Source organism: Lepidochelys kempii, chromosome 3 (assembly GCF_965140285.1).
Source record: "Lepidochelys kempii isolate rLepKem1 chromosome 3, rLepKem1.hap1, whole genome shotgun sequence".
Lineage (NCBI taxonomy): Eukaryota > Metazoa > Chordata > Testudines > Cheloniidae > Lepidochelys > Lepidochelys kempii.
The window spans coordinates 29,948,214-29,974,059 of NC_136382.1; the positions used below are offsets into that span (position 1 = coordinate 29,948,214).

The 25,846-nt window shown below is 43.1% G+C and overlaps 1 protein-coding gene across 4 annotated transcripts in view; it reads right to left on the reverse strand.

The window, feature by feature from the left end:
* LPIN1 (lipin 1) overlaps positions 1 to 25,846 on the reverse strand; it is a 99,501-nt gene that overhangs the window by 70,024 nt on the left and 3,631 nt on the right. For all 4 annotated transcript variants that reach the window (XR_012157923.2, XM_073335988.2, XM_073335990.2 and 1 more), the window contains one exon: positions 10,131 to 10,187. Coding sequence is in view for 3 of the 4 variants with exons in the window: in XM_073335988.2 (XP_073192089.1) it covers positions 10,131 to 10,187 (57 nt within the window). In the remaining variant the exon portion in view is untranslated. Of the gene's footprint in view, positions 1 to 10,130; positions 10,188 to 25,846 lie in introns of those variants that run through there.

Here is a 25,846-nt window from a genome sequence, read left to right on the forward strand (position 1 = left end):
CCACATCTGTACCCTAGAGTTCAGAGTGGGGGAGGAACCTTGACAGGAATGTTTAAATTAGAGATGAAAAATCAACACTGATGTAATTCCACTTGCATCAGTGGAGTTGCACCACGGATGAACTGAGTCTCAGCACTGTAAGTAATAATGCCCAAGTTACACAAGTGGCAGCTGAATGCTTACAAACGCTTTCTGAGACTTGATAAAAGTCAAAGCATTGCATTGCTCTGGTTTGTTCTCTTCAACCATAGCTCAATATTCCTGAGCTCATAAGTCCAGTGGTGTGCCCGCTCAGACAAAACACCTATTGACATCTATAGAGGTTTTCAAGAATGCAAGATCAGAGCCATTGGGTACATATCTAGCAATGTCATCTCAGTCCTCTTTTAGGAAACAATGTGGCATCTTCCACAAATGCTGTTCTGGCCAAACAAAGTGAAGGAAGTTTCTTTCACAGGTGTTAATCCCATGCATGAAAAGTGAAGCATATGCCTGGATATACTACATTTTGAAAGCACAGCATAGCAAATCAAAAGTAAAACAACATTTATACTGTTCATTAAACAAGCTACAAGAAAACAGTACAAACCTTTGTTTGTGGGCCTTCAGGGTTAGACAAAGAGACACTATACTTCAAGGAGTATAATATTTGCTTTACTCTTCCCATGTCTACTCCCACCTCTTGAATAGTGGGTTTAATGCTGGAGGGCAAGTAACATTTGATAACTGACTCCCCTGAGAACCTTGCTGCTTTTATCTCTCTCATGCCCTCAATTTCACTGGGCAGTTCTGCTGCTGGCACTGAATTAGCCTACCCAGCTGCTTCTAATATTTTGTTTAGCTGACTGACAAATAGTTTCTGTCACCTGTGCATGGTTTGTTCACTGTTTTAAATCATCATTATGTAAAACAATATCCCTTTTCAACACGTTTTAGTAGTAGGCAAGAGTTTAACAGCAGTAGCCAATTTAAGATAACACGTAGGTCTTTTGTATATTCAACCTTTTCTTCTATTGTAATCGGCTGTGCATTGTTAAGGATCTAGTAGTGCTCCCACTGAAGTCAATGGTAAAACTCCAATGGGACTTTCAAATGACGTCCCTGAGTTTTACAATGTAAGACTCCCAGCCTTTTTTGCCTTTTGCTCTAACACTAGCATTCCTTAGCTTCTTAATACAGTCGAGTACACAGACATGCATGCTAAGTGTAGTAGTATCTAGGAGAGTGACTTAGCTCTGTCCATTGCTTGCCCATGTCTGGGCGAAGCAGGCTTTCTTCTTCTACAACAGACATCTAATGAGCTTGTCAGGTATATTGCACGTGTGCCACTAGTGGTAGGATCGGTAGTATAGACAGGACACAGGTGCTTTTACCATCCTGCCGTCTAAGGGGGTAGGAAAGGATAGCAGGATTACTGGGCCTCTTGAAGATTCCTTGGGTTTGTGAAGAGACCTGAAGGAGGGATGACAAACCCTTGTCCAGGGAAGAATTCGGAGATGTGACTTTCATACAGCTTTCCTCATCCTCAGCCCTCTTTTATGACTTTTACTGTGAGAGTGGGGGCAGTCTGGCCCTCTGTCAGTTGTGCATGGTTTCACCTTTCCCTCACACAAAAACATCTTAAGAAATTTTGCTCAATCGAAAATAAATAAATAACCGCGCACACCCCTCAGGGCATGAGACTAAATATGAGAGATTTCAACTCCAAAGAAAAGTCTGCTTCATCCCTGCCCCAGCACAGGGGGAAAGATTAGGTAGCTTGAAGCTTCCTTCTTCACTGGATGTGGGGATCAATGCACCCACTGGTGTAGGCTAGAGCAATCCTCACCCTTGCTTCAGTGGGGGTTTGCAGAGGCACGGAATATCCAGGTTGCAGGTCTGCTCTGGCCACAGTCTTTCCTACCCCAAATCTCCTGTAGTCTGACATCATTCCCATACTCCTCCCCTAAGCCCAGGGATGATACGGAGGTTCTACTGAGCTGTCATAACTGGCTTTTGCAGCTGGATATAGATTAGAAGTTGATCTAGTCCAATATCTTGTCATTGACAGTGTCAGAACCAGATGTTTCAGACACTGGTGCAAGAAACCCTGCATTAGGGAGTTTAGGGATACCGTAGAACCCTTATTTTACAAACTAATTGGGGTTTGAGGAGTTCATAAAAATCAAAAATTTCACAATGCTGAACATCTCAAAATTACAGCAGGTCTGGTGCATACATTGCCAGATGGTGAACATCATTGCTTTCTTTTTGTCCTTCAAACCATTGCCAAGCAATTTCCAAAGCATTGAGGGTATCAGAATGCGTAGTTATATTGACTTCTTCTTTATCAATCTCACTTTCATTGTGTGATCATTTTTTCCCAATTGGGAAAAATGGTTCATATAACTGGTTGTTCGTAAAACTTGCGTCCGTAAAATCAAGATTCCTCTGTAATTTGCCTCAGTGAAATCCGGCAGCAGTGTGTTCTACAGGCTATTTATCCATTTTGTGAAAACGTATTCGCATGAAAAAGGATCTTAGGCCTAAATATCTGGTCTTTTCTTTTTGGTCCTGCCTGAGATCAAAGCTAGCTTCATCCTACTGTTCCTGAGGTCATATGTTTTAGAAAACCTATGATTATTGAATAAGATAATTATCAGAATTATGCTGCACTCCTAGAAACAAGTCTACACATGGTTCAGACACAGAATTAGGTCATCCAAATCTCAGACATGGAACAATAGGTGGAGTCAACAGCTCTTCACTAATTCTGAGGAATCAACTAAAAGACAACTAAAGACCTTTTCTAATTTGTTCTTGTCCAGACATGTTCAATCTCCCGCTTTAGCTTGGAGACTTGCTTAGTTTCTAACAGTCACTGGTGACTTCAGGTTATATCTGCAGCACAGAGTTCCCTGAATTTATCTATGCAGTTCAGCAACTGGAGAAAAGGTGATTGGATAGAATGTACTGGGACACTGTCTACCAATTCTATCTAGTCTAAAAAGCAGAGGTGGGGCAAGCCAGACTTGGCTTTGTTATTGCAGAAACCCCATTGTCATGTTTTGATTTTAGAAATCCAACTGTTGATGCTAAACCCACAGGTTATAGGAATATAGAGAACTTTACCCTTTCCTAGCTTTTCTTGCTCACATGTGACTAGAATTGAGCAAAAAAAATCAGAATTTTCATACCACTGGAAATTCCAGAATTTCAGCATTTGAATTGGGACAAAGTTGAAATATCAAGTTTTTTTTCACAGAACAAAACTTTCAGAAAAATTTTAATTTGGAAATATTTGATGCACTATGTCTCTAGGTCGGGGTGGGAGACTGTGTTGCACCATAGGAAATGTAATCTGGCCACGAAGCCTGGCCCACAGGAAAGAAAGGGCCATCATATATTCAAACAACTCCTATAAGGCAATGTGCCACCATAGAGAAATGCGTTTTAATGTTGAACAGATTCTAAGTGAAATGTTTTGGGTCAGTTCAGCAAACTGAAATATTTCAATTAGGTCAAACTGACCCAAAACAAAATATGCTATATCAGTTTTCCCAGGGGAAATTTTTTAAAAAATCTGCAACATACAATTTTTTGCATAAAAAATTTCAATTTTGCAGAGAAACTGCATTTTCCATCAAAAAATAATTCTAATGGAAAATTCCCAACCAGCTCTATTTGTGATCATAATACTGATACAATACCTCCTCTTTGTAATACTTGCCCATCTCCTAGGAACGTGATAAAAATAAGACTAAAAACACATAAGCCCCATCATTCACCTTCTGACTATGCCTTTGAGAGCAAAGAGCCAACCACACTCACCACAGACAAAGACATAACTGCACCCAGAACCCTAAGATCAATATTGCAAACAACTCAGTAACAGCTGGCAGTAAACCAGCACCAGCATTCTAAACAGGCAGAGTGTTTGGGGAAGCTCAGTTGCTTTGATGTGGATAAACTTTAGACAATTACCCCACTAAGCCCTGCAGCCCTTCATCCACATCTCCAACGTGCTCCATAACAGATCCTTCTTCTCTCCTCAGCAAGCTCCTGTCCCCTCTAGTTCATTGGCATAAACAGCAAATCTGCTCCTTCATCTGGCAACTATTAAGAACATATCACCTCTTGCCAAGAGGGCCTCTTGATCTTTTCTCTGTCTCACAACAAATAATTCCCCACTCATCCAGCTGGCTCTCAGGCCCCCAACTTCCTAGAGCCCTGTCCAGAGTCTTCAAAGTCAGAATGGGAGAAGAGAAACCTCTCTTAGAGGACCCCATCTCCTCAGGTGAGAGGGAAGAAGAGGCCTTCACAGCTGGGGACACATCCTGAGGGAGAGAGGAAGAAAGAAAAGAGAGCCCCGCCCAGAGACCTTGTCTCCGGGTTATGATGGGAGAAAAGAGTGGAAGAGGACTCAGGCTCTCAATCCCACAGTGTATTAATTTAGAAGACCTATAGGTGGCAGCTCATTGGTCTTTAAACCTCCTCATCACCACAACATCTTCTGGAGAAGATAGTCCATAGTAAAGGGGCAGTGTGCAGTGACTCTGATCCAGGGAGAGGACTACAGAGGGCTGGTCTGGGGGGGAACATGTCCCCATTTTCTCCCCATTTTACCCTCCAGGACCCCCTAGGAATTTTCCAAGAACTGCAATTCTGCCTGCTGTGCAATAAAGAAAAAGGCTATGCAATGAGGAAAAAGCTTCCCCACAAGGGTCAGGCATAATTGGCTCTGGGTCTATTTAATTCAGTACATAATTAAAAAGTAATTGCAAGCACTTGCACGTAGACACAAAAATAAAGAATATGGATGTCAACATTCTTAGTGAGGAATGGGAAAATATTTACCACTGATGCCAATGAGTTTGAGGGTGTTTATTCTGATGTGCAAGCATTTTTCTCAGAAAGTACACTTGTCAAGGTTCCTCCCCCACTCTGAACTCTAGGGTACAGATGTGGGGACCTGCATGAAAAACCTCCTAAGCTTATCTTTACCAGCTTAGGTCAAAACTTCCCCAAGGTACAAAATATTCCACCCGTTGTCCTTGGACTGGACGCTACCACCACCAAACTAATACTGGTTACTGGGGAAGAGCTGTTTGGACGCGTCCTTCCCCCCAAAATACTTCCCAAAACCTTGCACCCCACTTCCTGGACAAGGTTTGGTAAAAAGCCTGACCAATTTGCCTAGGTGACTACAGACCCAGACCCTTGGATCTTAAGAACAATGAACAATCCTCCCAACACTTGCACCCCCCCTTTCCTGGGAAATGTTGGATAAAAAGCCTCACCAATTTGCATAGGTGACCACAGACCCAAACCCTTGGATCTGAGAACAATGAAAAAGCATTCAGTTTTTTACAAGAAGACTTTTAATAAAAAATAGAAGTAAATAGAAATAAAGAAATCCCCCCTGTAAAATCAGGATGGTAGATATCTTACAGGGTAATTAGATTCAAAAACATAGAGAACCCCTCTAGGCAAAACCTTAAGTTACAAAAAAGATACACAGACAGAAATAGTTATTCTATTCAGCACAATTCTTTTCTCAGCCATTTAAAGAAATCATCATCTAACACATACCTAGCTAGATTACTTACTAAAAGTTCTAAGACTCCATTCCTGGTCTATCCCCGGCAAAGACCAGCATATAGACAGACACAGACCCTTTGTTTCTCTCCCTCCTCCCAGCTTTTGAAAGTATCTTGTCTCCTCATTGGTCATTTTGGTCAGGTGCCAGCGAGGTTACCTTTAGCTTCTTAACCCTTTACAGGTGAGAGGAGCTTTCCCCTGGCCAGGAGGGATTTCAAAGGGGTTTACCCTTCCCTTTATATTTATGACAACACTGGAATCATTTTCTTTAGTGGAACTATGCCAGGGAAGGCTTTGGCTCTCTCTATGCAACAAACGTTCAGTTTGATCCATTTTACATGATTCATTTAAACCAGGGGTGGCCAACGTGTGGCTCTGGAGCCACGTGTGGCTCTTCAGAAGTTAATATGCAGCTCCTTGTATAGGTACCAACTGCGGGGCTGGAACTACAGGGGCCCATTTTCCAATGTGCTGGGGGTGCTCACTGCTCAACCCCTGGCTCTGCCACAAGGCCTAACCCCACTCCACCCCTTCCCACCCCATTCCCTGAACCTGCTATGCCCTCACTCTTCCCCTTCCCCCCCAGAGCCCTCTCCATGCCACAAAACAGCTAATCGGAGGCGCGGGGAAGGAGGGGGAGGCACTGATAGGCGGGGCTGCCAGTGGGCGGGAGGCACTGGGAGCAGAGTGGGGGAGCTGATGGAGAGCTGCTGACATATTACATTGGTAAATTCTGGCTCCTTCTCAGGCTTAGGTTGGCCACCCCTCATTTACACTATGAAATAATTGGAAGCTTATCAGAGACTTGTTTCCATTCCTGCTGCACTTCCCTTGGTTCCCATGTAAATCTACCAGCTAGGAACAACTCTTTGTCCTTAAGAACTTGATTTTAGTTATAGAAGATAAGCTTGTTTTAATATTACTTGCTTAGCGCTGCCAGTATGATCAGCACTCTACATCACATATAAATAAAGATAGTCTCTATGCTGAAGAGCTAACAATCTAAAAATGTTTGAGCCAGATTCTTAGTTCATGCAAATCAGCATAGCTCCACTGACACAAGTCAAGTTCTGCTGATTTACATCAGCTGAGGATCTGGCCCACTATTTTGAATATTTTGTACAAGTTACTTTAAAAATGCATGTTTCTGTATTTAACACCACATTGATAAAACAATAGAAAAACAAGAAACAGATGCAGAAGTATCTACCTCTAGAGCACCAGAATAACACAAAGGCCTTCTCAGAAAACAGAAAGAAAATAAAATTAATAGAATAAACAAACAAAATCTTATCCACAGATAGCTCAGAGTCATGACAGCATACATGACTGCCTCTGAGCTACACTTTTTGGACATCCAGGTTTTCCCCATCACACTCACATTCTGCTATATGGTCATAACAAAACAAAGCTTCCTAAGTACTCAGAATGGTGATAGCAGATGTCAGTCCCCTACAACCATAGATGACAGCCCAGCTCCTTCTCAGAATTTTCATTGAAATATTCTCCGGTGTGGATGGAATCATGTAATCCAATGACTGCACAGGGGCCTGGGCCAAATTACAATTTGACTCATTTAATTCTGTTTACCTTAACTCCCCTTGTGAATCCAATTGTATATTGTGTTCTTCCCTTCCTGTTCCAAGACATTGGGTAGCGTCGTGGTGTGCTTTTAAGCAGATGACATGTCTCATTCCAGGATCAGGTGCACTTTAGTGTACAGAGTGATTTTTTGTGTGTCAAATGTTTTGAGATCCTCTGTTTCCTAGAGCAGAGTGGGGTTTCCTAATCTCCTATTATTTCATTTCAATGCAACATTTAGAAGGCAGCTATTCTTAAAAGACCACTTCTCCCCTTCTGTTCCATTTTGCTATATATAACATTCCAGTAGTACACAGGACAAAAGGTGAGGAGTCTAGCTATATGGAACAACAATGATACCAAAGAAAGAGGAAATCAAAATCTAACTCAGACAAAACATACATTCATAATGTATTCCAATACTACATAATTATAGAAACGTAGGGCTGGAACAGACCTCGAGAAGTCATCAAGTCCAGCCCCCTGTGCTAAGGCAGGAACAAGTAAACTTTGACCATCCCTGACAGATGTTTGTCCAGCCTATTCTTAAACACCTCCAATGACGAGGATTCTACAATCTCCCTTGGAAGCCTATTCTGGAGCTTATCTACATTTATAGTTAGGAAGTTTTTCTAACCAAATCTCCCTTGCTGCAGATTAAGCCCATTACTTCCTAGACTACCTACAGTGGACATGGAGAACAATTAATCAGCCCTTCGCATATTTGAAGACTGTTATCAGGTATGCCCGCCTGCAGTCTTCTTTTCTCAAGACTAAACATGCCCAGGATTTTTTAACCTTTTATCATTTTTGTAGCTCTCCTCTCCAGTTTGTCCACATCTTTAAGTGTGGTGCCCAGAACTGAACACAGTACTCCAGTTGAGGCCTCACCAGTGCCGAGTAGAGCAGGACAATTCCCTCCTGTGTCTTACCTACAACACTCTGTTAATACACTCCAGAATGATGATAGCCGTTTTTGCAAAAGCATCATATTGTTGACTGATCTTCAATTTGTGATCCACTATAACCCCCAGATCCTTTTCTGCGGTACTACAAACTAGCCAGTTATCCCCTATTTTGTAGTTGCATTTGATTTTTCCTTCCTAAGTAAAGTACTTTGCATTTGTCTTGATTGAATTTCATCTTGTTGAATTCAGACCAATTCTCCAATTTACCAGGGTCATTTTTAATTCTAATCCTGTCCTGCAAAGTGCTTGCAACCCCTCCCAGCTTTATATCATCTGCAAATTTTATGCTTTGCACTCCATTATCCAAGTCAATAATTAAAATATTGAATAGTACTGGACTGACCCTTGTGGGACCTCACTAGATATTCTCTCCCAGTTTGACAGCAAACCATTGATAACTACACTTGGAGTACAGTATTTCAGTGTGCAGAATAGCAGAAATAAATTCTCCATTCTTATAGACCAAACAAATATGGGCAGTGATGAGCTGCCAAAAGCTGAAGAACTGGTTCCTTCAGTCACTCTGGGTCTTCGGCGGCACTTCGGCGGCAGGTCTTTCAGTCGCTCCGGCTCTTCGGCAGTACTGAAGGACCCGCCGCCGAAGTGCCGCCAAAGACCTGGAGCGAGTGAAGAACCAGCCACCAAAGACCCGGAGTGCCGCCAGTTGAGTAAAAATTAAAAAGGGATTCTCAGGGGAGCCTCCCCAGCTGAGAGCTCAGGCAGGCCGGACAGGACAGTCCTGCGGGCTGGAGTTTGCCCACCCCTTTAACAACTGGTTCTAAACCAGCTTCAAAATTTAACAACTGGTTCATGCGAACCGGTGCGAACCGGCTCCAGCTCACCACTGAATATGGGTGCATATCACAAGTGCAGGTGAGATTGTGTTGGAAGGTTTGGAATCTCATCTGGCTGCAGATCCACATTTTTCCAGAAACTTACTTCACTTTTGGGGTGAAGAGGTTAGATCTGGAGCATTGATTCAGACTTTCTTTAGTTACCAGTAATCTGATTTCCAGAAGCTACAGTATCGTCTGAGCTTCTCTCTAGCATCTGAGCTCTTTTCCTGACTTGTTCTGCAGGAGTTTTGGATTCCCAGGTCATTGCTTTGTTTACCTAGCTCATCCACTGAGATGAAGGTCCAAATCTAACCCATTCCAGCTCTGGTCCACCTTAAGCTTTCTTTCTGTCTATTCCAGTCATCCACCTGTCCACAGCATCTTCATTCCATTGTCAATCCCAGATTAAACATATAGGGCTAAATCATCAACTGGTGTAAATTGAAATCCTGACCCCAATCTGTCCTGTCTAAACAAAAAGGCTGCTGGGCTGTACAAGCCATCTGGCCTGCACAGAAGGGGCATCGTGAGACAAAGATGAGTCAGCCACAACACCCGAGAGCAGAGTTGTTCCCTAGTAGCTCTGGGTCATGGACTTCCCATACCAGATTTCAGACAGTCCTGCCTCTAAGCTTCCTGCCCCTCAACCACAGTGAGAGTATTTCCCAGCAGCATTTTATTTTTCTTAAGAAATATATTCGAAAGACACTGACAGAATTCTTCCGTTGTTGCCTCGATCTTCCTGTTTTAACGGATCGCTCCTTGTAATGGCAATGCAATGGTGGCCCTGACCACGCCTGTGAAGTGGAACTCTCCCCACATCATCCCTGTTCAATGGTTCTCGTGTCTGATTCTATTCTCCTCTCTCAGGGCAAGTTCTTCAAAGTTTCCCTGCTGCTGCCATTTTCCCCTCCCCTGCTAGTGACAACCACATTAGGGGGTCACCCGTTTTTGCACAGCCTCACCAACCAGTATGGCGGTGTTGGTATCTCATGCAGACAGCTATGTTGGGATATGGGGTGTTGGGATAATGGAAGCTGGGGCAGGAGCTGAATGTGGGCCTGTGCATCTTACTGCAGACTGAGCCACACAAGGCCCAGCACCAGCCCCACCTGTAGGTACTACAGTTAAAATAAATAGCGGTAACAATTGAAATCACACTCACGTTCAAGTTACGAGTCCAAACGTTTCGGATCCAGCCAGGATCCCTCATCAGTGGAATCTAAAAGAAAATAAACAAAGAGAAATGGTGAGAAATAAAACTTAGCAATTAAAATGGGTTGGCACATCCGTGCATCAACGAACTCTCTTTGGAGTCTCTCTGCTGTAATACACGTCTCCTCCTGCATCTTTCATGGGGTGTAAGACACTTATGTTGCCATCGTGTCCATTATAACCTTTTAGCTACATTGAAAACAAGTTTCAAAAACTTCTGCTTTTTTCCCTAGCTCTAGAAGTCCATTTTCGCAACCAGTGTACAATGGCAATGTGCCACACAAGTCAGAGTACCTGGGAGCACTGGACCTCTGGCCTAATCAGACACCCTACTCTTTTGTAGGGTGCTCTGGCCAGTGCAAAGGGTAGAGGCCAAGCTGTGAACCCACATGCTTTGCTTTTGCATCCCATTTGAGGACAATAGGGAACAGATTCGTTCCTCCAACCCAGCCCACATTCACTGCTCTGGCAGAATATAGGGGCCACTAATGCACCCCAAGGGGGCAAGGAAGAATTCCCCCAAAGCAGGCACAGCATAGGACTGCCATAGGTATTTCAGTCCCCTTGGAGCAGCCCAGAAACCAGAGGGTGCAAAGGTGATGTAAAGCCATCTCTGCCCCTCATCCCCCAGGGTTGCACCTTGTGTTCTGTGCCTCCAGGAGGTGCAGCACAGAATTGAACCCGAGGACTGTGTCTAGCCCCAGCACAGGAATACAAGAGAGTGGGAAAGGTTCCTGGCACCCTAGCTCACCGCCCCCCCCCCATCATCTAGGCATCCATCCATGGCATTTAGCCCTACATGTCCTAAAGATCAAATGCAAAAATGTTGTTAATGTTTATTCAGCTGATGTGTTGGATTGCTGCTTATTCCACAGTTCATAGTTTTCTCCCTGTCTTGGTCCACTCTTCATTGTCTTGGTAGGTTGGCACACGTAATAAAAAAAAAAACAAAAAACAAGGAAAGAACTCACATTTAGTCCTTCAGGGCTTTGATCAGCGTAAGCATTAGTGTGGTTCAATAAACTTAGCCCCTGATCCTACAAGGATTGATGTATTCACTTAACTTTATGGACTGTAGGTGAAATCCTGACCCCATTGGTGGCAGTGGCAAAACTATGATGGTACGTCTCATACTGTGTAAACTTAAGCAGATATGTTAGCATTTGCAGACTCAGAGTCTTAGGGTTGCAAACAGCATCTGTAGCTTGGACTTCTTCTGCAGGAGTAATATTTTTAAATTAGTGTAGAAAATAATCATTTCATGTATAAAGCACACTACAGCAAAACATGATACAATGAATTAAAACGTAATCAAAATATTTAAAAGCCTCCCACTTTGAAAGAGATTAATAGAAATGAGGGAATCCACTAAAAAAAGAAGGGAAAAGGGACTGGAAGGAAAGGCACTAATCATATGGGATCCATAAATGTGGTGTTAACTGAAGCTGAGCAAATCCTTTACAACATTTTTCCATCAATATTAATTCAAAATCAAACATAGCCGAGTTTGCAGCCTTTGTGTGTTCTGCAAACATTCAAATTCGCAAGCTTCTGACGCATGAATGCTTTCAAAAAAATTAATATTACCCTTTAATAACATTATTTCGTTATACAACGCCCAAAAGTGTGCTAGGAACCTTCCAGAGCAAATAAAAAGGCATGACATGATTCCTGTCCTAAAGAACCTAATTTGGACATGCCTACGCAAGTAAAAACAACAATAGGGGGAATCAGAGACAGAAGAACAAGAGTCACAGTAAAAGTTCACCCAATTCTGGGTAGGTGCCATTCTTAAAGATTCCATTAAACATGTATGGGTATTACAAACACATTATAGATAGATACATATATTTGGATAACACAGCCTGTGGGTGACCGGGAGCAGGGAAAGTGAAGGAGAAGCTGTTGGAAGGGAGGTAGTCCATTTGCAGCTTCTGGGGACAGTGAGCACAGGGGAAGGGTTTGGGCTGTGGGTAAGATCCCAACCAGGAGAGTAGGGGGCCTGACACTTTCCCCTCCCACACTCCCTGTTGTGAGGGATGACGGCTACAACAACGCCCCAAACTGAAGGCGGAGGGCGGCGGATAGGAAGTGGCCCAGGGAGAGCTGGTCAGGTGCACCAGAAAGAGGCGTCTGAGACACTCCATGCCCTCTCCCCCTTGGGCCTTGAGCTGGGACCTGGTGGAATGGTAGAGTCTGGGTCCCTCTTCCTTCCCCTCCCCCTCCATTTGGGGAACAACGGACTGCAGTTTGACTGCTGGGCCCACTGACCATCAGGCAAGTCCATCCCAGGACTTTGTGGGTAGAAAGACAAGCCGCAGCCTGCCCACTAGACCTGCTGGCCTCCAAGTGAACCCTGCTCCACATAGAAAGTGAGTTTTAGAAGGGATCTGAGTGATGAGAAGGTGGTGGCTCGGCAAATAGCTCTTTGGTGTGTATAATACTACCTTGCACTTCCAGAGGAATCGTCTATTTAAGGATTACAACATGATGTTCTCGCATCAATGTACTGAACCCCAGAACATCCATGTGAGGTCAGTAAGTAGTATTAACCTCATTAACCTCATTTTCCACGTGATGAAACTGAAGCACAGAGAGATTAAATAATTTACCCGAGGCTACACAGAAAGTCTGTTTCAGAAGTAGAAGCAGATCTCTCAACAACCAGTCCCTGCACCTTAACTATAAAGCCTGCCTTCTCCTCCTGATGCTGTGTAAACACTATACAAGATGATAGGAAAGAGAAGGTTTTTTTAAACAGCATGTAAAGATTAAAAGACCCAGCTCAGCATCTAATACAAAAATCAGGGAATTAAAAAAAACATGTATTATAGACAAAAGAAGATGAAGCTATAAAACCCATTCTTGATTTGGCTGATGATGCTTTTGAATGAATGGAGAATACTAATATAAGTAATTTTAGTGAACTTCGCAAAAAGAAAAGGAGTACTTGTGGCACCTTAGAGACTAACCAATTTATCTGAGCATAAGCTTTCGTGAGCTACAGTTCACTTCATTGGATGACGTGAGCTATAGCTCACAAAAGCTTATGCTCAGATAAATTGGTTAGTCTCTAAGGTGCCACAAGTACTCCTTTTCTTTTTGCGAATACAGACTAACACGGCTGTTACTCTGAAACCTTAGTGAACTTCATAATTGCCCCCTGTGAGAGGGGGAGTTCAGACTTGGTCTAGTGGAGCCCTGTCCCTGTTTGAGAGGCATTGGCAGGGAGGCCATGCCCTGTGTCCTTCTACTGCCTTTTCTGGACAAAGTTTCTGCCATCTCTCTTGATTTTCTTTCCCTCCCCTTTGCTACAGTTCTTTTTTCCTTCTCAAGCTTTTTCTTCTCTGGGTTTTTTTAAGTGATCTCGGGGTGTTACTTTCTTTTCACTCTTGTTTCGTAGCTCTCCCTGCCCTATTTCCCCATTCTCCAGAAGGTTACATGCTGTGTGAAGTGGTGGATCAGTTTGTGCCTCCATAGGGCTAGGCTACAAGGCTCATGCCACTGAACTGAGTTCTGCAAAAGCTGAGAAATTTTGGGGTGGCAGATTGCCACCTCCACATGTAGCCCATTCCAGAGAAGTTGCTTGCATGTCTGAGTGCATTAGGGGCTCGGGTGGGACCAGGGAGGGAAGGCCGGTGGCTTGCACGGGGCTGCCTGCTTCGTGACCCAGAACCCAGGACCAAGTATACAAGGGGTGGTTCCTGAATCATGCATATTTATCCACCCCTACTGTCCTCTTTCTCTGCCCTGAACCTACTGGACTAGTCTGGGGCCTAAATAGCTTAAAAACACTGTTCAGTTGAGTTTAATTATTTTTAAAATAAAAAAATGTCTGTACTTATTAATGGGTTAGTGCTTTTTACCAGCAGTAATGTTAAAAAAAAATGTTCTTAATAAGTTAGACAAGCCATGAAGTAAACACATTTCAGAACCCCTGTAGCAGGAATTGCCACTGGCAAACATAATTGTTCATTAGTAGAAGTCAACAGTATGTTGCAATCAAGTGAGTACAACATAGTACATACAATAGTACCAACTGCCTTCCAATTCAAATCCTATGAAAAACATGAAGTAGGCACAGTCCTGAAAACATTCTGTGTATACAGATGTATCAATCACGTGGCAGTCTGGGATCCCCGCCTCTAGTTTAAGGGCACAGTTCAATACCAGTTGACAATCCGTTTAAAAGTCCAAGCAAATAATGTAACTTTCAGATACGAAAATCATGTAGCTTAATATTGTGGTTGAGTATTATTTGATATCTAGGTCCAAAGATTTAATCAAACATAAAAAATGCTTGGCTTATATCCCAGCCAGCTTACATTTCAAAAGCAACACTAAAGCAAAGATTTTATTATTATTATTATTATTCAGCACCGCCACTAGTGGGGAAATTTCGCATCTGCCAAGTGGAATCTTGTTGGCTCCCCTCTTTGTCAAGATATAAACCCACCACCTAGCTTTCAATAGGCTGAGAAAATGAAATAGATAGAAATAAGAATGATTTTAAAGAAGATATGATGCATCAGATTCTGTCTTCAGCTACACCAGAGTAAATCCATGGTAATTCTCTTGATTTCAGACAAAGAAGAGTGATTTTGTGCTTAAGGCAGCAAAATGGGACACAAGAGATCAGGGTTCTGTTTCCAGCTCCTCCTCTGAATTCCTCTGTGACCAGGGGCTTGCCATGATCTCTCCATCTTTCAGTTCCCGACCTGTGAAAAGGCAATAACTCTCCCCTGTCAACTGGTATGTTGTGAGGATAAATTGATTAATGGACATGAGAGAAATCTATAAATACTCTGTGGAGTACTAGAGGTGTGACAAAGCAGAATTTGTCCTGGTGGCCCTCATCCTGCCATCCACTACAATGGTGCAGCTGAATGGCTTTAACACCTAGTCCTATGTAAAGAATATTGCAGTAATCCAATCTCCAGGTGACAAAGTCAAGGATAACTGTAGTGCAGTCCTTGTTCAAAAGGAAAGTCTACAGATAGGCAGATATGGTGGTGTGGGGCAGGAACCCTTGACCTCTGTTCTTCCATGGGGATCCAACAACATTCCCTCTAGTCATTGTTTTCAAAGCAGATTTATATCAGAAGAGTGTTATAGGTGGGGGAAAATAAGAGTAGGAAGGATGCTATATGTAACATAGGTGATGTCCTGCTTATGCCATATAGCATGCAGGAAACTACCAATATTTAATACATCCCTACATATTTTCATAGCAATAAAATCAGATACCTAGTTCTTTGAAATGTGTCCATCTACTAGTAGTTCCCTGCCCTTAGGCCAGATTTTAATTCATTTTGTCAACCTTCCTCCTCTTTCATGACACTGCATTAGTCACTCAGATAGAAAATGCTCAAATGGCTCACTAAAACGTCTGTGAATGACACATCTATTCGCGTGTGATAGTCAGCATTTCCTCATCCTCCCCAAACCATTTTGGTTATACAGTGATTTTGAAGATGCAGCTAAATTGTCAGGCTTAACACCTTCCCTGCTACATCCATCTGCTTGTTTCTTGGCTACCATTTTAAACAGTGGCGTCAATAGAATGCTACTACATACCAGGTATACAGGGCAGCACAGGAAATGAGTGAGCCGGATGTACTGTACGCGTACCTGGTACTATAGCATTTAAAATCTTTATAAACCTTTTGCCCATGGCTCACCTGTCTGTCAATAACTTTAAAAACAATTTTACAGCTTTCCAGCTCTCAGGGATCCTTCCCCGCCCCCCGCCCCTCCCCCATCCCCCAACATGCACACACTCATACGCCTCCATTCACACACATACACACAAAATGCAGCTATCCCTTCCTGGAAACTTTGGGGAGTACAGAGAAGAAAGAGCTGCAGAGCCACTGGCAAGAGTGAGGATTAGCCAGTGGAAGGCAGGAAGAACTCCCACAGCAGAGCCGATCTGAGGAAGGGGGACAAAGTGACCTTGGTGAGGTGGAGTAGGGTGAAAATGACAAATAACTACATGAAACAGATCATCTCAGAAAAGGTTATTTTCTTCAAGTCAGTTGGTGCAAATAAGTGAACCGGGCTGTTTCTAAACACAGTAATCGTCAAACCTTTTATATACAGGTTCTGGACTAGAACCTCCACAGGTGTAAGCTGGTGTAATACTACTGAAGTCAACAGAACCATATCAATTTACACCAGCAGAGGATCTGGCCTTATGTAGCCAATCTGGAGAATACATTTATTTTCCCTGTGCTATTTTATAAACAGTGTGGACCAAATTCATCCCTGCTGCAATTCCCTTGGCATCAGTGCAGTTACACCAGGGGGTGATTTTGAGCCAGTGCCTTTAAGATTGTAGAAGGAAAAACAAGACATCTTGAGAAATATCAGGTGACTTAGGGACATACACTCTGGTCAAACAGGCCAAACAGCTGAGCTAAACCTAGATCCGTGTTTATGTTTACAAGCTTGAGAGGTTTGTGACATCCCCAAGCACCATAGCATCCTGATGTAACAAAAGAATTCATCACTGTAATGCCGATACTTAGTTGTACTGTTCTTGAAATAACACAGTGCACTGTTTGTTTATATATTCAGTCTCTAGTAAATTTTATCATAGGCAAAGCACAAATGCCTTATGGAAGCTTGCTGGGGCATGTAAAATAAGAAAAGGGGCATTTCTCTATATTCATCTGTTTTTCATGTGAATCTGGGCACGGGTTTTAGCACTTGCTGAGTCTGTGCATGGGATCAGGAGCGAAACAGCAGGAGGCTTTGTTTCACACAAGGGAAACGTGAACAAGCCTTTAATTTTGTGAATGGAGCCCTTTGTCGTTTTGTCGATTGCACCTGTTTCCATAGTGCTGTATAAACGTGCTGGAGGCACGTATGAGGTAATGGGCCAGATTTGAGCTAGGAATAATGGGGGTGGGACAAGCTGCTGGAACACTTTGTCTGGTTGCTGGTAGAATTTTAAAAAGACAGTTTTCCTATTCACTTTGGTCTGGTAGTGATGTTCCCTCTGGCCTGTCAGTAGAGCACCTGTTTAGCTGGCCCCAGATATGACAGTTCATACGGTATATTAGTAACCACAGTTTCTTATGCCTCCCCGCCTCCCAACCAGGGAATGAATCCAGTAGATCTTAGGTTGTAGACATCCTGGCCATGTCCCTTCCCTCCTGGCCTGTCTATCGACCCTTATCAGTGTTCCCATGTATCTCACACTCTTGTTCTGTTTCTCCCAAGACTACAGAAAATCCCTACTTGGTATCCTAATTGCAGTTTATCGTCTTCATGTTTCCAACAAACCATTTATAGGGTATGTATTTCTCAACTGACCATAGTTTGTTCCATCCAGTAGAGGACAGTGGTTCACATAAGCTATCCAGCCACACTGCAGTCCTCTGCCACACAAAACTGCATGAGGGATTTTGAGACCACAGAATGTAGCTACCCAAATTAGAATCTAGCCAAGAAACCAAATGTCAAAGTGTTAAACAATTCCCAATGATCATTCACATTTTTCTGGTTAAATTCTTCTTCCCATTTGATTTGGCTCACAATTATTTTCAGCTTTGTGAAAGTGGCCCCTTTTTAAAACACCGAGTATGTATGTAACTTGTATGGACTTTATTATGTTTGCACATTATAAATGTGATCAAGACTCAAGCCATTATTTTTTAGTTCTGTAATCGGTTCCTCTTTATCTGTTGCGACAAGATATAATATAAAATTCCCCCAATTTGGATGCAACACCTTCTGAGTTGGGAAATTCTCATCTACAATATTTAGAAATTCCAAGGATGTTTTAGTGCTGGCAGCATGAGACCACCAGCCTATGTCACTCAGATATAAATTCCCCTTGATCATGAAGCTTCTTTTCCTACACGTTATAGAGAGGTGTACAAGGACCCCATCATCTGGTTCTGAGTGTGACTTGGTGATCTAGTGAAGTGTGTAAAAGAAGGCGAATATTTACTGAGGGTAGCATGAGCGGATGTAGTTTGGAGCTAGGGAGCAATATTTTGTAAGGAAACATACATGATTTTTTTTTCTTAATAAAATCTCAGACTAGGAAATCTCAGACTGAGAAATATTCTTTGGGAGATGTGGTGAAAACCCTATCAGCTAAAACATTTAAAATTAGACTAGAGAAAGTATGTACATATACTGTAGGAAATAATGCTGCACTAGCCAAGGGATGGGCTAAATGACCTAATAGGCCTTTTCAGCCCTAATTTCTGATTCAACTGTTTCAGACATCAGTGCAATGTAGTGACTGTATGATGTCGTCTGGACACTGACACTGAGTAATTCAGTACTTTTCTGACAATAGATGCAATAAACAAAATGATTCATTCATGAAGTAATCAGGTCATTTAAAACTGTGCTAATAATTAATCCCTCCCTATTTATTTAGGAACAAAGGGTGCGGCCCCCAAGTCCTTCTGCTTTTCCATTGATGCCATCTGGGACAACCTTCCTTTCCTTCTTTCACTCCCACCTCCATTCCCTTTCCCAGGCAACCCCTTATTCACAGACTGTTAGATTCAGAAGAACTCAGGAAACGGATGCATATTTTCAGGAAACATCAGGCAAGAAGCTACACGCTACTAGTAGTTCCCTGCTTTTAGTGCAGATTTTAATTTGTTTTGCCATGTCATGAAGAGCTTTCTCAACCATCTGTTGGGTGATGCAAGCATTGTAAAGCACTTGCCACTGCATCAAACCGCAAGCCTAATTTTTGTTAATATCTTTTTTCATTTTGAATTAACCTGTTTGTTTCACTAGCTTTTGATTTCTGAGCTATTTAACTGTATTGAAGGTCTCAAGTTTTACAATCAAGCTTTTGGTAATTAGAGAAATTTAAAATATTACCCACTTTGCACAATTTAAATGTCATATTTAAGCAACTGTGGCTAAAAATTATTTGATCAATTGCCTTCAAACTTTCCAATGCCCTCTGTCCCCCAGATTTTTAGTATACCTTGAAAGTAATCACAAAAATACCTATTCCATGCAAAGTTATCATGGTAATGAATATAGGGCTTTTACTGGAACTCTGGGAGCAAACTTAACTATGGAATTATTATTGAGTGGTCCATATTCAGGGTAATTTTTATTGCTCTATAACTCAAAATCAGCTTGAACAATTTTCTTCAGACTTTTCTGAAAAAATCGCAGTTGAGGTGCCATTCTGAGAAAAATCCATTGCTACAAACACAGGCAGAATAACTGAATAAATCAAACAAACATGCAAATTTGGACTTAAAATCCTCTACATAGTGTAGAGCTAAGAAAAACCATCTGTCACAATGGTGAAGTTTAGGACTCTTATGTTCTCACTATGCTGCGACTAGACACCAGAAGGCAAACTGCTTAAAAGTACAGTATAACTGCTGTAAATAGATACAATAATTGTTAATTACTTTGCTTAATTAATCCTATTTTCCTGCAATAGAGTATGTCCAGAAGTGTTTAGAACTTGACTGTGTGGAAAGTTTGGAAGGGTAGTAACAAGCCATTTTTGGAGCTAGAGGGAAACAAAAAAATTTTAGACAAGTGAAAGTATCAAATCAGAGTGGTAGCATTAAAATGAGTTTATTAATGTTTGCAAGGAGCTTTGAGTTCCTTGGATGGAAGGTACTATAGAGATGTAAGTATTGTTTATTATTTAAATACTGTATAAATAATACTAGATGATTAAAACCAAATCTCAACATTTTTGAAAAAGGAAAGTACAAAAATTATAAAAAATATCGGGTGAGAACCTGGGAAAACTTAAAAACTTGAAAATAAGCCGAGCCAAAATCTGGGAAGCAAGGAGGAGGAGGAAGCCCACAGTCTAATGAGAGTTCCAGCTCATGTAATGTATTTCTCTCACTACAGTTGTGCACTATGCAATACTATTTCTGAGAAAAGGAAGGTGATCGATATGAACCAATCAAAATACAGTACAGCTCTGCTGACTATTAAAACATACATTCACAACAACAGGAGGACCTCTGCCCTCGTTTGCTAAAGTTCTCAGCCAACAGTATTTCAGCTCATTGAAGAGTGGTGACACAAATCTGCATACATGAATATGTTTTGGAAATCTTTAAAGACATGTCAATAAAATGACTGTTTGGGGAAGAATATAGTAAGTGAAGCAAAAGAAAAACAGGTGCAAATTCTGTGGTCTTTACTTGCTTGTGTGTGTGTGTGTACAAAAAAATCTAATTGTAAATTAGGCAAAAAAAACCCAGAAAACAGGCTACGTCTACACTGCACTCCAGGATAGAGCATGGGGGTTTGGAAAGCAGTGCACACCAAAATGCTTGTCTGTAACTCCCAGGTGTGGACATTGCAGGCGTGAACTAAAAGATTCCTAGTTCCTGTCAATATAGTTCTACTTGAAGAGGACTATGGTGCCACAAATTAAGACACTTTTAGTTGACTCCCTCATTGTCCACATGGGGAGTTACAGAACAGCACTTTGGTGTACACTGCTATTTACACCCCCTGTAGTCTGAACTGTCGGGCAGTGTAGACGAGCCCATAGAGTTTTACTTGTTATTCAAGTGCCTAGTCTAGTCTATTTTACATGGTCGACCTCCTATCATTTCTCTTGTCAGGCTATTCCACACTTTCCAGCCCAATATTTTCCTTCAGTAACCTGAGTCCCCTGCATCATGGGTCATTGGTCGGTCCATATCACTTACACTGGTATCCATCTTTGACATCAATCACCATCTAGTGTTGTGTCCACACTTGTCTTTGGGGAAATATCCCACCATTGATTTATCAGGGGTGCAGCTCCACAGGTGGTCATGCCAGCAGGAGATTTTGAGAACAGCAGCATTGACAATTTGGTATTTCTACCACCTTGCTACCTACAGCTGCTCAATGTGGGCTTAGTAGTAATAAGAAACAAAACAAAACACAACGCTGAGTGGTACCTTGTCTACTCTAGTGCTCCTGTTGCTGATTGAGCCACGACAAAGTTGGTGAAACAGTGCCAGAGTTTAAATAGTTGGTGTACTTAAGGCCAAATTGTGTCACATGGGATATCTGGCTTTAGGAATGTCTTTGGGCTTTTCATTCCCTAGGCTTGGCTGCACCATGGAAATGAAAGGTCTGGACTCCTGAACTACAAGCCTACTGTAGCTACCGGTGAAGTGGCTTTGATGACAAGACCAGAGACCTACCTTCTTTGCCAGAGGATACTGCCACAGCCTCCACTGTGGGTGTGGGTGGAGAAAGAGAGGAGGTTTGCATGCATAATGAAGTCACAATGGTCTTCAGGACTCCTTCTGAATCAGCTTTCATTCAGGGATTTGCAATTTAAGGGAACACCCATTCTCAGAGGAATACAGGAGTAAACAGCTCAGTGAAAAAACAAACACTTCCTAATACTCCATGCAAATATGATCTATTTTAAAACTAGCTCAGAGGACCAAGAGGCTTAAAAAAGAGCCTGCACAGTGACAGCAAAAATATTTGCTTAACCCAAGCTGTAGCATATTTGTTCTCATTTTGCTCTTTGTGTAATACCTGTAATATAATCCTCCTTATGTGAAGAAATTCCCGCAGAAGGCAAACACAGAGATCGAGTGGCTCATGCTTTATTTCCAGCTGACCAAAGAGGACCATACTTTTGCACCCCTTATTATGATGATGATGCCAAAGATTTCATGATGTTGACCAAAAGTGCTATCAATTCAGTGGAAATGGACAAAATGTTTCAACTGTGCTGAAATTTGTTATTGTTGAAACAAGTCTGACTATTCACAATGTCACTAGTGCTCATAATACAAAATATCCAATGTATTCTTGTAAAGAATTGAACATAAAGAGCTTGTTTCTCTGCTTCTACCAGTGTACAGCCCCAATTCAGTGAGGTGCCCAACTTTAACTATATTGGTAGTTCTATTAACTTCAGCAGGGGTATTCATATGCTTAAAGTATCGGGGGTAGCCATGTTAGTCTGTATCCACAAAAACAACAAGGAGTCTGGTGGCACCTTAAAGACTGACAGATTTATTTGGGCATAAGCTTTCGTGGGTAATAAACCACTTCTTTGGATGCATCTAAAGAAGTGGCTTTTTTACCCATGAAAGCTTATGCCCAAATAAATCTGTCAGTCTTCAAGGTGTCACCGGACTCCTTGTTGTTCATGTGCTTAAAGTCAGGCACATGTTTAAGCATCTTGCTGAAGCAGAGTTTAAGCAGAAGTAACTCCATTACAGGCAACGGAATGACACTGGAGTAAAAGTGGTGTAAGTGAGCAGAGCATCAGAGCTGGAGATTGGCTTCAGTGCTTTGGCCAATGAAGGAACCACCGAAGACTACGCTGCAGTAGAGATGGGTAGAAACACTGATTGTGGAACATCTGATGAGGCTTTGCCCGAAGTGGTCTCCCAGGGTTCAAGAAGGCAGAATACTCAATCCTCACAACAGCCTCAGAGCACCAGTCGTCCCCATTGCCACTGTATCCACCCACCCAAGCCCTGTGGGGGCATGAGGTGTCAGCCTCAGTCTTGGATCAACCAGCTCAGCTTCTCCCTCCCTCAGTCCTCCCTTCACAGTTGTATTCAGGGTCCCTTAGCCCCTAGAGGTGGGGTGTCCTTCCATGAAGGGTCCCTACATTTCCCCTCAGGTCAGGGCAGGCTCTTCCAGGCCTCTGGAGGTGTGGCGGGATTAAGTGAATCAGAATGGGGATTTATACACTATTACATGAATACCGGTGCCACCCATAACACTGCCTGGGCAACCTGTGACAGACGTACTTCTGGCCCAGCTTGTGACGTGTTTTCTGTAATATCCCACTACTTCCTTTTCCGGAAGTTATGTCCCCTTTTCATTTTCCTGCTCTGCATGTCTCCTCCTTGCCCGTAGGCCAAAGCACTCTCCCCAGGTGTGGGAGTGCTGCCCGTATGACACCGAGCCGGCCCCCTCTGAATAGCACTACAGCATGGAGTGGCGTGAAGGTGACAAACCGGGCAAACACAACATGAAAGTCAGTGCAGATAGTCAAAATGCAGTTGGTTTTATCCTAATTATTAGAGCTCATCATCAGTGTGTTGCTTACAGAAGAAAAAAACAACCAGTGAGGCTTATGTTCTATTTTATTGTTATGTATTATTTGTATTACCGTAGCTCCTACGAGCCCCAGTCAGGGGCCAGGACCCCAGTGGGATAGGCACAGTGCAAACGCAGAACAAAGAGACTGTCCCTAGATCTTCCTTCTGTGTAAGTGTGTGGTTCCCACTGTCCAAGGAAGCTGGACAGACACACTGAGAGATGTACAAGGGTTAGCACGCAAATGACTGCTGCTGGTCAAGCGATTCCCTGGCCACACTGAGTCAGCAGTTTTACTAGCCAATTCCAGGGATCCCTGGTGTGACAAGAATTGGGCAGTCATTCAGGTACGCAGCCTGACCCCTGAGATACGTAGAGTGCTGAAGTTGAAAAGTTCACTTGATCCCGTGAGTTCATGCCTGGAATGTACTGTCCCTTTGCAGTGAGTCAGTGAAGCCGTCAGGTGACATGTGCTCACTGGCACTGGGTGGGTTCTGGTTACACTCAGGCTGATTCAAATGGGAAAATAAGTCCACCTTCAAAAACAGAAAACATACCACCCACATTACTGAGCAAGTCGTGTCTGTGTTTCCCAATAGTTATAAACTGACATCATCAGTTTAAAGAGAGTAACAGCTCCACTGATGCGTAAGAACATTGCAATAGGGTTCCTAATGAGTTAACTTCATTTAGTGCCCGGGCAGCTGGTGCCACTTTAATAGCACATGATGCTGCTTCAGAAGGTTAAAATAGATGCCTTGGTGTTGACAAAAAATGAGGGGATGGGGAAGGGGGTCATCATTAAACTCATTGGGCGAGAACAAGGGGTGCCCTGGGATAGTGCAGCACAGCTTTGGTGGAAAAAAAGATGTGGCTTTCCATCACCTTTCTGCCCCGCAGTTCCTACAACTATCAGGAGATGGTTCAGTCCAGGGCACACCTTAGAGCATCCTCAGGAATCTTCTAAATTACACTGGCTTGTAACGGCCCCCGAGGAGCCATTATGCTGGCAGGGTTCTCCGGAGCACAGCAAGTGTACTCCAGACACCTCCATCTGCCTGCAACACCTCCCTTATGCCTGGGAGGTTTGGGCAGGTTTAGCAAAGAGCCAGCTTAGCCAGCTTTGTGTCACTCATGGATTTCTCCATGCCAGGAGAAGCCCCAGCTGCCCATTTAGGATTGGCATGAAAGGATGATCAGGCCAAAGATCAGACCCATTACTAAAGCTGATAAACATGACAAATGATTTACAGAAAATCAGACATGCACAGTACAGCTGAATAGAGCATAGCAAAGGGGATGATAAAAAGCTATTTTGCAAGGGTAGGGGTAGGTATGTGAGAGCAAGTACTCCCTTCTGTTTCCTCAGCAAACAGGAGCACAAAAGCAGTGGATCTAGGCGCATGCTACTGTCTTAGGCCTTGTCTACATGGCAAAACTGTACACACTAGAAAGCTACTTTTAGTGGCAAAACTCAGCTGTTTTACCGACAAAATAAAGCCACCTCAATGAGAGGCATAAAGTTAAAGCGACAAAGCGTCAGTTTAGAAACACTGCTGTTTGTTTTGTCAGTGGAACTGGCTTTCGCCAGTATCCCACAATGCCCGCCATGACCACTCTGCTCACTGTTTTGATCTCTGCTGCCCTGCAAGCATGCGCCCCTCCCTATCAAAGCCCGGGGAAGTGTCTGACAGCTGAGCATGCTGTTCCGTTTGGAGAACAAAGAGCAAATCATTGGAATGCTCCTGTTCTGCCCTACACTAGGGACACAGGGGCAGGCAGGCTGCCGCTGCAAGGAGCAGCGTGTGCGTGTAGGAGTGGGTGGGGGATGACACTGTGTGCTGCTTTGACATTCCTCAGCATGGAGAGCTCAGAGCTGCTCCCCACAGCTGAGGAGGCTGTGGGAGAACTCGCAGGGAATCACAGAACCATAGGCAGGCAGGCAGAGTAGGCTGCTTTGGGAAAGACTGCTGTGCCAAGCAGAGCTGGGGGCTGATGTGCCTCAGGATAGGTCAGTCAACCTGCTGTCTCCCCAGAACCAGACACACCACTCTCCTCTCCCTCACACACTTGAGTTAAAAAAAGCAGCTGTCAATCTACTAGGATGCCTCTGGAACGATGGGATTGAGAAACCTGCATCATGTGACCCTGTACCTGCCCCATGAGGCATTGCAAACCCTTCCCAAAGCACCCTGAGGCCAGTTGCATAGTGGAATAGCTACCACAGTGCACTGTTCTCCGTGTTGCTGCAAGAGCTGCTAGTGTGGATGCGCTCTGCCAACACAAGGAGCTAGTGTGGACATGCAATAGCGGTTTTTATTAAAGCGCTTTAATTAAAGTGGCATAACTTTTGCCAGCAAAACTTTGTAGTGTAGACAAGGCCTTACTCTAAATCCCACAGAAACCACCACAATAACAAGTGCAATATCTGAATAATAGAGTAGACTAGATATTGGCCTCTGTGGTTGGGGACTTGGTACATTGGGATGGCTGCATTGACTGTATCAACTTCCGCAACTCCTCGGGGATATACTGATAACTGATTTCAGTTAGAACTGGCTTCACCAGCTTAACTTATTCCATTTCCCCAACTGCATCATAAAAAACCCATTTAGGGCCCTA